General features: G+C 49.0%; 3 protein-coding genes and 1 non-coding gene across 4 annotated transcripts; 2 read left to right on the top strand and 2 right to left on the bottom strand.

Annotated features, from left to right (window-relative positions):
- Positions 1–105: 105 nt before the first annotated feature.
- Positions 106–194, bottom strand: BDCG_16979. The gene has a single exon. It is a non-coding gene; the product is annotated as a tRNA-Pro (tRNA).
- A 58-nt stretch (positions 195–252) lies between these two features.
- On the bottom strand, positions 253–7,573 carry BDCG_04591 (septation initiation network scaffold protein cdc11). The gene is made up of 3 exons (XM_045420241.1): positions 6,651–7,573; positions 2,342–6,557; positions 253–2,266 (listed from the first exon to the last, which is right to left on the bottom strand). The coding sequence occupies exons 1-3, from the start codon at positions 6,937–6,939 to the stop codon at positions 910–912; spliced, it is 5,862 nt and encodes a 1,953-aa protein (XP_045276389.1). The 5' UTR covers positions 6,940–7,573; the 3' UTR covers positions 253–909.
- A 42-nt stretch (positions 7,574–7,615) lies between these two features.
- Positions 7,616–10,748, top strand: BDCG_04590 (uncharacterized protein). The gene has a single exon (XM_045420240.1). It carries the CDS (start codon positions 8,006–8,008, stop codon positions 10,337–10,339), a length of 2,334 nt encoding a protein of 777 aa, XP_045276388.1. The 5' UTR covers positions 7,616–8,005; the 3' UTR covers positions 10,340–10,748.
- A 248-nt stretch (positions 10,749–10,996) lies between these two features.
- On the top strand, positions 10,997–14,413 carry BDCG_04589 (vacuolar protein sorting protein; the record flags this gene model as incomplete). The annotated part of the gene is made up of 9 exons (XM_045420239.1): positions 10,997–11,011; positions 11,066–11,134; positions 11,220–11,516; positions 11,582–12,223; positions 12,301–12,534; positions 12,605–12,940; positions 12,998–13,489; positions 13,569–13,967; positions 14,039–14,413. 9 exons carry the CDS (start codon positions 10,997–10,999, stop codon positions 14,411–14,413), a joined length of 2,859 nt encoding a protein of 952 aa, XP_045276387.1.
- Positions 14,414–14,764: the final 351 nt, after the last annotated feature.

The raw sequence follows: 14,764 nt of genomic DNA, 5'->3' as shown, positions 1-14,764 counted from the left end.
AAAGAAAAGAAAGAAAAGAAAAAATGTGTGGGAAGAAACACAGAGAGTTGGAAAAAAAAAAATGCGATTTAAATAAATAAGATTAAATAAAAACTTAAAAAGGAGGGGTCCTGCCGTGATTCGAACACGGGGCCTCTCGCAGATCAGGATGTTGTGAACCCAAAGCGAGAATCATACCACTAGACCACAGGACCAGCTGTTTCTTAGTAAGTGTCGCAAGAAAATGAACTTTATTCCAAATCGAGTTATGAACCCCCTTTTTTTTTACGCATGTTGATGTTATTGATCAACCTGATTTTTTAAAAAAAAAAATTGTATTGGCTTCGAATTCGGTTTTTTAAGATAACCTAAGTTACTTGCCTAGTTGGAATGGCTATTGTCTTGATACCGTCCCGGTTCGGCTGCAGCCAAGTTAGAAATGCACACTGCTAGGCAAATATACATAAATATCGTAGTGTAAGTTTCAATCAAGGTCAAAGTTCATTATCAACAACCAACTAGCCAGCAAAACACAAATTTCAAAATTAAGACGGGGACAGCCTCATCGTGCCCAGAAATTCAATTCGACAGAAATAAGCGGAAGTGAAAAAAAAAAGAAGAATAAAAACCCATTGAACGGTCCAAACCCACACACGCTATATGCAATTTAGAACAGGGTATTTAGAGAAGAGGAAAAAAAAGAAACACCCCCCAGAAGAAAGCCAAACAAACACCAGAAATAAAAAGGGAGAAAGAAAGGCCCAAACACCATAGAGATAAACAGGGAAACAAATCTCAAAAAACCCTACCGTGCCGCCGCAGTCCGTAGCTGAGAGACCTGATAGGAATGGAATGATATGAATGAAAGCAAATCTCACCTGGTAACTCCAATTGAAGCCAGAGCAGAATAACAAGAACAAGACAAGAACATCACCTATCAATCTGCTCCGCCACCCCACTCTTCTGCTTCTTTTTGTTCTTCTTCTTCAAAACCCCCAACTCCTCCAACCGCCTCCACACCTCATCCTTCCTCACATACCCACTTTTCCCCTTCTCACGACCGTCACTACTGCTACCACCAGCACCCTCATCCCCAACATCAGCCACGCTCCCCCCTGCACAGCCATTCACAATAGGAAGCCCATTCAACACCCTCAATCTCCCCGCCGCCGCCGCCAGGACCATAAGTTCCACAACTCTTCTCCGCAACCTTGTCGCCTCATCTAGGTGCACGACATACTTGCGATCCGCAATGACATTTGCCGGAGGCACGGTGTAGTGGTCGTCGATCTCAATCTCAACCCCAGCCCCAGCTTCAGCTTCATCCTGATTATGAACCTCATCGCCGAACCCCTTCCGCGCGATATCCGTACAACCACCTAAAGTTGGGAAGCCCGTATCATCTTCATCCCTATCATCCCTTTCACGGACCTGCAACTGCCTCTCGTCTCTACCGTGCCCAAGCCCCTGACGATTTTTAAACCTCCGTCTCCCCACGTCCCCATCCCCAACAAGCGCCCCTTTCTCATCCCTCCACACCCTCCCACTCCCCGTAACAGGCGCCGGATAGAACCCCACCGTAATCGGATTCCCTCGTAAATCTACATCACCCAGCGCGCCGCAGCGGCCACCAACGGATCTCAGAACCTGACAGAGCTTCCGAAGTCGCGCGATGCGATTCCCGACTAACAATACGCGACCAAGCCGCGTCAGCCCGTGCAACTCAGATATATCGGAAAGCGCATTAAAGTTAAGATTCAAGACGCGAAGGTTTGGGAAACTTGTGCCAAAGGTACTGGGTAGGCTTTCTAGGGCACATGAGGCAATGTCGAGGTACTGTAGGCTGGGGACGCTAGCAGATGGGGCGAGGAGGGCTGACGAGAGGTGGTTGGACGATAGGTATAGTTTCCGGAGGGACGCGGCTGCACTGAGTTGGAGGTAGATAAGGGGAAGTTGGTCGTTCTCAGATTGCTGAGGAGAAGATGGCAGTGTTTGTTCACGAAGGGATAAACAATCCAGATAATGGCATTGATCGAGACCGCTGATCGTGGAGAGGTGATTCCTGTCTGCATAGAGGAGGTGGAGGTTAGGAAATTTCCCGATATTTAGCTTCTCTATGTTATTGTTCGATAGGGTGAGCGAATGTAGGCAATGAAGGACTTCCAACGATTCGAAATGCCGAATACGATTGCCTCGAAGGTCTAACTTTTCGATAGTTTTGATGAATCCAATGTTGCGTACACTCGTGAGGAGATTGTCACGCAAGTCCAGCTTTATCAACCGCGTCCTTAATTTTAAATTTCCATTAACAATCCACATCATTTCTGCAATATTTAGACTGGGAAATAAAAAATAAACTTACAACTCCGCTTCGCCAAAGTCAATCTCACCAATCAAATTCCCCCTCACTTTCAACGTCAACAAGCCATTTAACCCCATAATGCCACGAATATTCCGAATGCGATTCCCATCAGCCTTCAAACTCCTCAGATGAACAAGGCCCGAAAACGCATCAAGATCCTCCAACTTATTTCCTGACACATCCAAGTACTGAAGATTAGACAGATGGCCCCACGCCGTTAAGTTGGACAAGTAGTTGCGCGGGACCCTCAACGTGCGAATACTTGAGGGGACGCCGCTAACCTGGCCAACATTGTTGTCAGATGCATCAAGCTCCTCGAGTCGCGAGCAGAATTCGTTCAGTCTGTGTAGCGTTATCAGACCTTTCCCGCGAAGGTTCAGCTGACGGAGATGTTCCCAATATGGTTCGTACGGCTCTGTGTCAGTGATGTGCTTAATCAAATCTTGGGTCGCCAGAGTATATGTCCCGTGGACCTGCCTGAGAGAGGTCGGATGAGTCCTTTCAGCAACGTAACTAACATCAAGCCGCATAGACTCATCGATTTGATGAAGCGTAAAATCCGACAGCGACGCAAGCTGGAAGCTGTAACTGGTATCCATGTTTGGGCTCCCTTGTAAAATCATTGAGCGGTCCTCATGTCCTAGAGCCTCGATAACAGAAAGGCCATGATGTTGGGTGTGAGGGTCATCGTTGGCCGAAACTTCAGTTTGCTCATCGATCCGGGAGATACGCCTTCCCCTGAAAGTCCGACTACCGAATGAACTATTCTGGCGCGAAGAGTTCCGGAACGGCGAGCTTTGGTTGTAAGGGCGCGGTAATACACCCGGATGGTTCTGGGAATCCCTGAAGTGACTAGATCCGTAGCGGTCATGCTGCACAGTAGATGGTAACGCGTGTTCCGGGTCGACTGGACTCAGCGAGTCCTCCCGGTACGCCACATGAGATACCAAAGGGGATGAGAACGAAATGGTAGCTACCCTACCACGTCTTTCGCCGGGGGGAGGCTGTCCATTACCACCCTTCTGACAATTTCCCAAATCATTAGTCTCAGCAGGCTGAGGAATACCTACTAACTCCTCACTACCCCAAGACGTAGCCCTGGTTTCTGGATTGGGACAACTCGACGTAAACCGCGTAGATTTCGATTGCACGGAACTCGTTTCAAAACGTCCGCCGTCTCGGGTATTTGGTCGGAAATCAGTAATATGCTGGCGATTTTCCGCGTCGGTCTCCTCATCCTGTTGCCGTGGCGGCCGCTGGTTACACTCTTTTTGACCATCGTGCCGGCCTTCACCGAAAGCACCAGTCATCGAAGAAAATTTCCCCTTCGCCGTCGCCGGCGATGAAAATGTCTGCGTAGCCATGAGCTCTTGCAACTCGTCAACACTAAGGTCGGGAATATCCTTGAAGGGGTCTTCTTCGCTTATAATGACGTCTTCTTCCACCGCCTTCGACGCTGGAGGTCTTTCCTCGGCATGCATCATCCCGTCTCTACCCTTCACCCATGCATGCGCTGAGCGGTCATAAGTCATCGCACCAACCTGCTCGGGGATCAAGTGAGCTATCATATCCGAGGATATAATACCCTTAGCCCCGGAGCCGCTCGAGGAGCCCCGGGAAGATCCTGTGGGTAATGAGCTTCTAGTCGACCTGAGTGACGATATTTCCCGTTGGGAGGAGGGGCCGCTATGACCATTAGAACCGTTGGATAAATTCGATGATGAGCTGGTTGCCCTCTTCCCTGAGGTTGACCGCCCACGAATACGTATGTTCTTTGGGCTGCTTTCCACACCATCGCTCTCACCCTCCTGCCGATGAATGGCATAAGTAGCCACATTCTGTTCCCGATCAAGGCGCAAAGACATCACCGATCCCCCCATATAAAGCTCAAAGTCGTCTTTGTCCTCAAACTTCTTTAAATGGCTCACTATACGCGGATGTTGCGTGCGTGGTTCGTGTAATCTGCGAAGATCAACGGTCCCCTCGCGGCTTGGTGGTCTTGAAAATGCTTCCTGTGTCGACTCCTCTTCCTCCTCTTCAGCATCATCATAGGAGTAGTCTACATCACTTGCAGCATCACTCAAATGGTTAGTCTCTTCAACGCTCGATAAACCATGATTATGCTTGCCGCCTCCTCTGGCACGTATTATGTCCATTATCTTAGTGGCTTCGTTCAAAAAATCTTGTGTGGTAATTGATCCTTTCCTACTATCGTCGAAGACATGGCTCGGTGTTGCGATAAAGGAGAGCTTCTGTTCGGGTTCATTCTGTTCGTATTGGACGGCATTGAGGGAAGCTGATGGTTTGCTAGCATGTTTGGTTTGAATTTTTTCTTTGTTTCCAAGCTGAGACCTTATCTGCGAGGGAGTTGGTGTCCGGGGACGTGGTGGGAGTTCTGAGTCACCATTGTCGCCTGCTCGCAGCTGACCTTCATTTTGATAGTTTTGAATGTTATAGCTGGCAGAAAATTGAGTAGATTCAAGAAGAGATGACGCCAGAATCTGATTATTAGGATCGATATTCTGTAGTGTCCTCCTTCTTTTTCGACAAGGATCTTTCGTCGGACTGTTAAAAACCCTCTTCGTCTCGCTCTGCCTAAACGGATTTGATTCACAATTTTCGTTTACAACTGCTGCATCGTCGGCATTGGTTCTCAACTTCGTCCTAACTGCTGCAGCTGGAAACGCATTAGCCGGAGAGGAGGCGAATGGATCATTTTCCCATCTCGCTGATTGAATTGGGCTTTGCTTTCCAGCCTCCCTTCTTCGAGATGGACGACCTGATGGGCTTTTCCCATCCTCGTTCGTAATTACCAGAGAAGGGGCAGGGAGCAGACTGAGACCCTCGACTCGTTGCTCTGATGAACCGGGAATGTTTGGGGCCAGGTGGTCCTTTGGATTGGTCGGATTCCGATTCTTTGCGCGGGACGACCTTGTGGGAGTGTCGCGGCCACTTTGAGAGGATAATGTGGTTCCTGCTTGGTTGGGATTACGGCGTGAGGTCGGTCGGCTTCGGCTTCGGCTTCGTCCCTTTTGACGGGTTTCTGTGGGTGATGGGGTTGCTTCACCTGGACCATTATTAAACGTCTCTTCGAATTGGCTCATTCTCCGTAGTAGCTTGTTGCTGGTGAATGTGTCGTACTCCCCAAATAACTTCAGCGGGCTTCCAGATGACCTTGGCCTTGAGTCGTTCGTTTCACGACGTGCCCGATGTGGAGTAAGGAATTGTTGAGGGGGGGGTTCCTGCTGCTGATGTGAACTGAACATTCCTCTTCGCCTATCAATCGGTGGAGAGCTTCTGATTTTTGAATTAGATAGGAAAGAGGAAGAGTGGAGAGGTGAAAGGAGGAGAGATGTTGGTGATAGCTGGCGACGGCGAAAGGACCCATCGTTGGAATAGCCACCACGACGTGTGCTCACGAAGCCACCACCAGTGGAGCCGAAATCCATTGTTCCGACAGATAAGTCTTCAGGTAACGATTGGCTAGTCATTTCGATAGTGTCATCCGCTCCTCCCGTGATCGTGTGATTATCTCGACGACTGAGGTAACTGCAATCATCACCGGCAACTGAATTTCGTCTGCGAGAATCTGAGAATGTTTCTTTCAAGTTAGAATTTCTTACTTCTTCGAGGAGCGATTCTAAAATTTCTCGATTCGTGTATTCGCCAGCGGTGTCGTTATCGTCCCTGGAGAAGAGGATCGGAGTAATTTCCTCATTGCGCAGTTCTTCCCTACCGCTCACAGTCCGTGATCTGGGGTCAAAGCTAACGGTGCCATTCGCGGGAGCATCGCCGCCCAGCCAGCATTTGGCGTCGTCCAACGATGTGCTATATTTCTCTATGCTATCCTGGCTATCACTGGCAGAATTTTCGATTCTAGCTCGGGCGTCATCCAAGTCATTCGGTAAGATATCTGGCTGCTCGCCTCTGGACGAGCTAGAACGTGGCAGAGACCATGGTCGATTAGCTTGTGTGTGCACGGAGGTAAAAAGATTTGACCGTGCGTTCGATTCGGTATTGGTGGGTGGCGGTCTAAACACATTCTCCAGTTCCATGGGGCCGAACAAATCGCCCCCTTCTCCCATCGGAGCTTCACCGCGAGCAAGACGTTTTTTCCATTCCGGAGTGTTGTCTTCTTTGGCATGTTTACTCTGCGGTCTTATATGCATGGTAGAACTTTCGACGGGTGTATTTTCTGATTGCACTTGTACGGACACTGTAGTAATGTTCCAAAAAAAAAAAAAAAAAAAACATCGTTAGTTACATGCCTAAGTCAAAATTTGGTTTCCTGTGGTACGAGTCAGCTTGCCTTTGGGACCAACGCTCGAGGTGAAAACATTGATCATGGAAAACGTGTGATTAGACGAGACATTGCTATTGCCTTCGAGGTCTGATAGTCGGGAAGGCTCCGACGTCTTGCGCAAATGTCTGAAGAAGAAGGAAGGTTTGTTATGTGACGACGAAACACTGGTGGGTGGAGAGGCAGACAGGCCGCGCGACGAGCGTTTGAAGGAGTTGGAGATGCGGTCGCGCAGGGAGGAGGTTTGGGAAACCCAGTCCTCGGACAGGCCATCTAACCAAGGCTGTTGTTTACTCATATTGAGCTTGATCCGGATCCGGCGTGTTTAGTTGGAGGTAGATTGTTGACAAGAAGCGCTCTATTGTGAAGGTGGTAGAGAAGTATGCGATCTGGGAAGGGTAGGGATTGTGGGGGAAGGATATATTAACATAATGGTTTGTTAATAAATATACGTTTGGGGGGCGAAGATCTATGTACTAAGAATGCACCATTCAGTCAATAAGGCGAAATTGAGGATAAGAGATGTTGTTGAAGTTGTTGGAGCGTCGAAGTGTGTGTGCGGAGAGTTTGATATCGATGATGCTTTGGTGTGGGTTGGTTAGGGGCTAGCGGCGCCAAGAAAACAACAACATCCTGCCTAATGCGGCAATCAGCGGCCCGGAACAACAGATGTGCCGGGCCCCTTTCAGCCCTGTGGAAGGGGTGGGTGTGGTATCTGTCGGCGGCTATACGGAGTAACGTACTATGTAAAGAAAAAGATCCCCGATTGATGACACTGGTGGCCGTTACGAAGTATTGTCGCGAGAGATCAAGATAAGTGAGATAAGGTACGGTAATGAGAGTTGTTTAGCTGAGAGTATTATCAGTGTATATCAAACAAGCCCTGTTAACTAAATGCTACTTCATACGAAAATATTACACCACAATTATAGGATTACAATCACATCGTTTGCATGTACCGGAATTAAGTTCTGCTTCAGTCTGCATCCCGATCGGCCCGGATAAGCGCTCTTATCCTGGCGCCGTTCAACCAAGGTTGGAACAGGCAGACACACGTGACTGGTTCGTTGGCCTGGCAACCAGCCGCCGCTCTCCTGCTTCCACGCTTAACGCGTTAAGTGGGACACGAGATCTTGTGACTTGGAGCTCTGGCCGTCGCTTGCTTGTCACTTGTCAGTGAATCAATAGTTTCACTGTTCCGCTCAGCCACCACCAAGGCCACAGCTCCCCTGAAGAGCAGGCTTCAACACACCAGCACAAGCAAGCAAAACTATAAAGCTATCTAGGTAACTCCAAATGCCGTCCTCGACGTCCTGTCGTTGTGTCTCTCTCCTCTCCCGTGGCTCGTCCCCTTCCTGGAGGCCATGGTTTTCAAGCGCCATACCACTCCCCTGCACTTCGAAACCCTGCCTGCGCTACCCTCAGAGCTGCTGAGTGAGTTCTCTGATAGCGATGATGGGTTGGATGATGCTGCTCGAGCTGCAAAACGAAGGAAAATTGAAAGGCTTGGCCAGGACTACCTGGAGGGAAAGCCTTTGTTTATCTTATCCGCTGGTTTAAAAGGCCCCTTGGATAACGGATGGATGAACCCTTGGAAGAGGAATAGGGGAAAGGACAAGAAACCACAACGAGGAGCATCGTTATGGAAGCAAGGTAGGCAAAAGGACTTCAGAAATGGCATATCGAATTCTGGAATGGTCTCATCCGAGGCTACGTCAAAACCCCTCGAACGCCGCATGAAGCCTTCTCCCCAAGTTCTTCGTCAGGGGAGCGGCTTTGAATCTTCTCTCGACCTAGAGCCTGTGCAAGCACAGCGATCCGATCAGCGGCAAAGGAAGTCGGGTAGTAGGGGCAGAGGACAACTCGAAACGGATATCTTTAGCGCACGAAAAACCCCTTCAAATAGTATATTCTCAAAACCACGAGCAGTATCCGCCCGAGTTAATTCAACAACAGCCGAACAAGCTCCTCGGTCTGTATCCGCGTCCACATCACATCGATTTTCAGTTGACAGCAATAATAGTTGGTTGAAGACGGACGAGAAGAGACTACACCCACAAGCTTATGAACGTCCAACCGGCTCCAGTCCAACCCCTGGCTATCGCTTGCGCTCTCCTGCGAAACTTCAGCAGGATGGAGGATTGCAACACAATAGCAAAAGGCCGAGGGTGGATGATTTTATTGGTGATAACAACAAGAACTACACACCTCCTCGCATTTCGTTTACGCCTATCAACGGACATGGAGCGTTGTCCCCCTCGTCACATAAAACTATTAGAGAACCTCGCCGCGAAGACCCTCACCAATCTAGGAAGAGCTCAAAGTCGCCGGGTGGCCGCTCGCGCTTCTCGAAACCCGGGAAACCAGCTTCTGCGTTCACAGGAATTCCCAACCGTAATGAAAAGGAAGTGGTTCATGTGAAGAGGAGCTATAAGTCATCTACGATTATGCAACCCTCAGGATCCCTTCAAGTTGTACCTTCTACTACAGACCATTTCCTAGAGTCCGAATATCCGCACCCTGGCAAACCGGCATCTAGCGTGGATACAATTTCAAACTCCAATGGCAATGTCGAACATTCCAAACGTCATCGATCTCAGGTATCTCGAGATAAAGCTCAACCGGAAAGCAAAGATGAGAATCCAAACAACAATAATAATAGCTCCCACACTTTGCCGCTAGATCCAACCCCTAATGGAACGCATGGCTTGCAAGACAACCTGCAAACTCTGAGCAACATGACAGCGTCAGAAGGCCTACCCTCCGCTCAAATAGTCCCAGACTATTTCAAGTTCCCAATCCCGACTATGTCTCTCCATTCCACGTATTTTTCGGCAGGCTACCCTAGTAGTGCTAGACGTAGTCAGAACGGCGGATATGAGGAGCAGGTATCGACTCTGGCAATACAGGTTACGAAAAAGGCACAAACTAATAACTCCTCGAAGGTAGTTGTAACTGGCGAACCAGCCAAGCCCTCACATCTATCCGACACCAGCATTTCGAGTCGGCAGGCGAACAACCACGGCCAAGATGCCATCACGCCATTCGATTTTAGCATGGTTAAAAGGATAAAGCCCGGGAGAAGATCTGAAGCAGAAGCGGAAGCAATAGTTCCGCCTGGTAAAGGAAAGGACGAACAAAAGGAAGGACGAATCCGAGCTAGAAATTCAGACATCCAGAATGATTCTTCATTATTCTCCTCGCGCCCTCGAAACCAGGCACCATCATTCTCACTCTCGCAAAAATCTACATCTAGTCGACGTCATCGCGAAAATAGCTTCGCCAACGGGTCTACCTCTACCAATGCTCACAAATGTACCGCTTTACCTCCACCCTCCCTTCCAAACCGCCCTTCCAACACATCCAGCACCAACATCCCGGTCGCGCCACCTGGCGAAGCACAGAGCCATGACGCGGATTCCACGATCCTCCCCTTCAACCTAACCGCTTCCACAAACGACACACGGCAGTACCAAGAGGGCCAGGGCCACGCACCGGGCTGGGATAATTTCGACCTCAGCCAGGCGATTGCGGACGCAGGAACGTTTTTGGGGAGCTGGGATTTTGAGAAGGTGGATCTTGAGAGGATTAACCACAGTAATAGCGTGAAACGCCTTAACAGCATCACCAACATGGGGAATAGGAATAGCCGTAACACCAATGAAAATAGCCATGGCGCCGGTGCTAGGAATGGCTAGGAGTGGGATACCGCTGCGGTCTCCTTCGCTAGGCCCAAAATCGCAGTCGATGCTGAGGTCGAATATGCCTCGACTGTGACAAGGGTGGGAATTTCCCCGTTTCCTTTACTCTTTTGCTTAACATTTAGTCGTTGGAGGAGCTCTATATCTATTTCCAAGTTTTCTGTTGAGTTGAGTTTGTTTTATTGGCGATAGAGCGTTGAGCACACGTGCTGTATAGAGTCTACATATTAACGCATAAGATTGCATAGCGTAGCATATACCAATTAATAAGTCAATATTGAAGAGTTCCAGGGAAGAAAGATTTGGGGAGCGTTGGTCTCCTTGCACGGATTTATCAGATCTTTTTTTTACTTTTTTCATCCTTAGTTACATATATTTAAACAATTGCTTCTTCAACATCATCCCAACATAGAGTTCTTTCAATGCCTTTGAAGTGATTAACTGGACACTGTCCTTTTTGATATTGTCACAAACAGTGGTTGAGCCACTAGCCACACCTTGGCCCGCTGTGGTTAGATTATTTAAGCTGCCTGGCCTGGACCAGCGCGGGACCACATCGTCATCATCGCCAGCTGCTGCATCCGCGTCATTCGCCATCTCAACATCTGTCTTCCATCGAAAACCTCCTCCGCCCCATGGCGCTGGTGCTAGGAAATGGCTTTGACTTCGGTAAGCGGTCCATTTTCTCCTTGGCTATTCTAGCTAACTTGAAGCACTCAAAAGTGGAAAACATTCAACTTCTTCGACGTCTCCCCTGTCTCATTGCCGGATGGCGATAGCTCCATCTTCAATGTACGTGATGCGCCCGTGTCCCACATACACATTACATATACATATATCTGATGTACTAACAAACAATCTGATTTGACCGCTACAGAGTGATATAAGCAGCATCTGCACTGGCTCCGAGAACCTCTTCCTCGGCACATCCGATGGCACCGTCCATATCCTGTCGCAGACCTTCAAGGTCCTGCGCACCTTCAAAGCACACGACACAGGCTCCATTATGCACATGAGACAGGTCGACGCAACATCGCTGATCGTCACCATCTCAGAGGACCTGCTAAACGACCCCGTCCTAAAGGTGTGGGCGTTGGATAAGGAAGACAAGAAAACGGGATCGCCTAGATGTTTGTCGACGGTCCAAGTGCAGAATGGCCGGAGGCAGTTTCCTGTATGGTTGACTTAATTCTCTTCGTTTCACATCATTTCATGCTTAACGCTATTTACTCTTCCCAGGTATCCGCCTTTGTCGTCCTACCAGATTTATCCCAGCTCGCCGTCGGCTTCGCCAATGGCTCCGTCACCGTGATCCGTGGCGACCTAATCCACGACCGAGGCGCAAAACAACGCACCGTCTTTGAATCCGAAGAACCAATCACCGGCCTGGAAATCCAGCACGGGCCCGCCACGACCCTATACATCGCCACGACGGGCCGGATACTCACCCTCGTCGTCGCGGGTAAGGGGCAGGGCCAGCCCGCCCGCACGCTCGAGGACATAGGTTGTGGCGTGGGTTGTATGACCATTGATCACGGCACTGGCGATATTATCATCGCACGCGAAGATGCGATTTACACGTACGGCCCGTCCGGTGGTCGAGGGCCTAGTCTTGCCTTTGAGAGTCCGAAGACGTCCGTAAATGCGTTCAGGGATTATATAGCGCTCGTTTGTCTGCCTAGGCCTGCGCTGCCGAAGTCTTCTGATACTTTCCGACGGTTTGGAGCAGGTGACCAGAGCGAGGATATCTTGACGACGTCGACGTTTACGATATTGGAGCCAGATTTGAAATTTGTTGCTCACTCTGAGTCGTTGGCGTCGAGGGTGAAATATGTATTTGTGGAATGGGGTGATTTGTTTATTGTTACTGTGGATGGGACCGTATGTATAAATAATCCTTCCTATGAGTTTTGTATGGGAGAGGACTCCAAAGCTGAAAGAAACACCATTGAATATAGGTTTACCGATACCGTGAAAAGACCCTCCAACAGAAGCTGGAGTTATTGTACCAGCGAAACCTTTACATCCTAGCTATCAATCTTGCTCAGAAAGCTGGGATTGATACACTGCAGCAAAATATCATCTTCCGCAAATACGGCGACTACCTATATCAGAAAGGGGATTATGATACTGCAATGCAACAATATCTGCGTGCAATTGACAACACAGAGCCGTCCCAGGTTATTCGAAAGGTATGGGCTTTTGCTTTCGCTGCTGATCGTACCATATTTAATTTACTAAAACAACACGTGCACCATATAGTTCCTAGATACCCAACGAATTCACAACCTCATAGAATATCTCGAAGAACTCCATGACCATGAAAAGGCGACAGCCGATCATACAACATTGCTCTTAAACTGTTATGCGAAATTGAAGGACACTACCAAGCTCGATTCGTTCATCAAAGCTCCCGGTGAACTGAAATTTGACCTCGAGACTGCGATCGCGATGTGCCGACAGGGCGGCTATTACGAACAAGCTGCATACTTAGCAACAAAACATAACGAGAATGACATGGTGATCGATATTTTGATTGAAGACTCTCGGAAATATGAAGAGGCACTGAAGTACATATGGAGTCTGGAGCCCGATACGGTAAGTTTACATGCACTCCAATGTCGATCTACATGCTAATAAGCGGCCTTTAAATAGGCATATCCAAACCTCATGAAATACGCCCGTGTCCTTCTAGGCCATTGCCCGCAGGAGACCACAAAGCTTTTTATCGAGTATTATACGGGCCACTTCCGACCCCGGCGCGAAACGGACGAGCGACCTGCACAAAAACCCCAACCACAGGCAGGAGGCGCCATCCAGAACCTTACCTCCTTCATTCCATTACCAGGGGCCCAGGGGCCAAAAGCGCCGGCTGCCGAGCCTCAATTAGCCCCAGAGCTCGAATCACCGACTGAATATGACATACCGAAACCGCGCAGTGCGTTTTCAGCATTCGTCGATCAGCCGCAGAAGTTCATAGAATTTCTCGAAGCGTTGATCAAGCAGGATGATCTGAGGGAGGAGGATCGGGTGGATCTGTATACGACTTTGTTTGAGATGTATCTGGATACGGCGAAGCGTGCGAAGGGGGATGGTGAGAGGGTGGAGTGGGAAGGGAAGGCGAAGAAGCTCATTAAGGGGAAGGATGTATGTATACATCATTTGGAATGTCTGGTTTGTGTTATTTTGGACTTTTTGTAGCTAATGACATATGGCACTAACACAGATTCCCGTATCGACTTCGAATGTCTTATTACTCTCCGACCTCTCGAATTTCCGGGAGGGGACAACATTAGTCCAAGAACAACAAGGCTTATGCTCGGATATATTCCGCTCCTATACCTCTGCCAAAGACACCGCTGGCGTCATCAAGGCGCTAAGGAAATATGGCCCGCAAGAACCACAATTATACATCGACGCACTCACGTACTTCTCGTCTAGTCCGAAGATACTCGAAGAAGCCGGTGACGAACTGTATGAGGTTCTTAGAAAGATCGATAAAGACGGGCTCATGGCGCCGCTGCAGGTGATTCAGGCACTGAGCAACAATGCGGTGGTGACAATGGGGATGATAAAGAAGTATCTCAGCGATAATATCGAGAGGGAGCGGAAGGAGATTGCAAATGTGCGTATCGTATCTTCCACTTTTCCCCCCTTGGTTTTCCGCAACTAACAGCAAGCCCACGCAACGTACAGAACCGCCACCTAATATCCAGCTACGCCGCCGACACCGAAGCAAAGCAAAAAGAAATCGACGAACTAGGCACCAAACCCTTCGTCTTCCAAGCGCGCAGCTGCGCTTCATGTCACGATAGACTAGACCTCCCCACCCTGCATTTCCTCTGCAAACACTCGTTCCACCAACGGTGTCTTAACAGGGTTGACGAGGACGCCGAGTGTCCCGTGTGTGCGCCGCAGAATGCGACTATTCGAGCCATCCGTGAAAGGCAGATTAAGTCTGCTGACCAGCATGATCTGTTTAAGAGTGAGTTGCAGCGGAGTCGGGACCGGTTTGGGACTGTCAGTGAGTTTTTTGGGAGAGGTGTAATGAGGGGGAATAATGCGGAGTAGCATGTATTGATGTCTGTTGTTTTCTGCACATTTTTTGATTGTGGGATACCATGTCTATGTATAGCCATATATTTAACTCGATATGTGAAATGACCTCTTATATGCGTTTTAAGAAGCGTCCATACTCTTTGATGTCCATGCATCCGTTCGTCGCGGCTACGTAAGTCGGGTTACTCTTATCAACACGTGACTTTGGCGTCTCCGTCGCGTCTGGAGTGTATATCAGCAACGAACCATCAGAAAACGGCAAACACCAACGTCATTATCCACCATTAGCATTCCAGGCCCACTGAGAGTCACATAACCTGCCCCCGGCGGATCTTAATACACATGCACCGTGGCCATCCAATT

This window comes from Blastomyces dermatitidis (assembly GCF_000003525.1).
Source record: "Blastomyces dermatitidis ER-3 genomic scaffold supercont1.4, whole genome shotgun sequence".
Taxonomy (NCBI): Eukaryota; Fungi; Ascomycota; class Eurotiomycetes; order Onygenales; family Ajellomycetaceae; genus Blastomyces; species Blastomyces dermatitidis.
Note: the sequence above shows the minus strand (reverse complement) of the source record. Positions and strands in the feature narration are given on the sequence as shown.

Coding starts and splice junctions, on each gene's coding strand:
- BDCG_04591 (XM_045420241.1), bottom strand. CDS start 6,939: ATGAGTAAACAACAGCCTTGGTTAGATGGCCTGTCCGAGGACTGGGTT. Junction 6,558..6,650: donor CTCGAGCGTTGGTCCCAAAG/GCAAGCTGACTC, acceptor ACATTACTACAG/TGTCCGTACAAGTGCAATCA. Junction 2,267..2,341: donor GACTTTGGCGAAGCGGAGTT/GTAAGTTTATTT, acceptor TTTAAAATTAAG/GACGCGGTTGATAAAGCTGG.
- BDCG_04590 (XM_045420240.1), top strand. CDS start 8,006: ATGGTTTTCAAGCGCCATACCACTCCCCTGCACTTCGAAACCCTGCCT.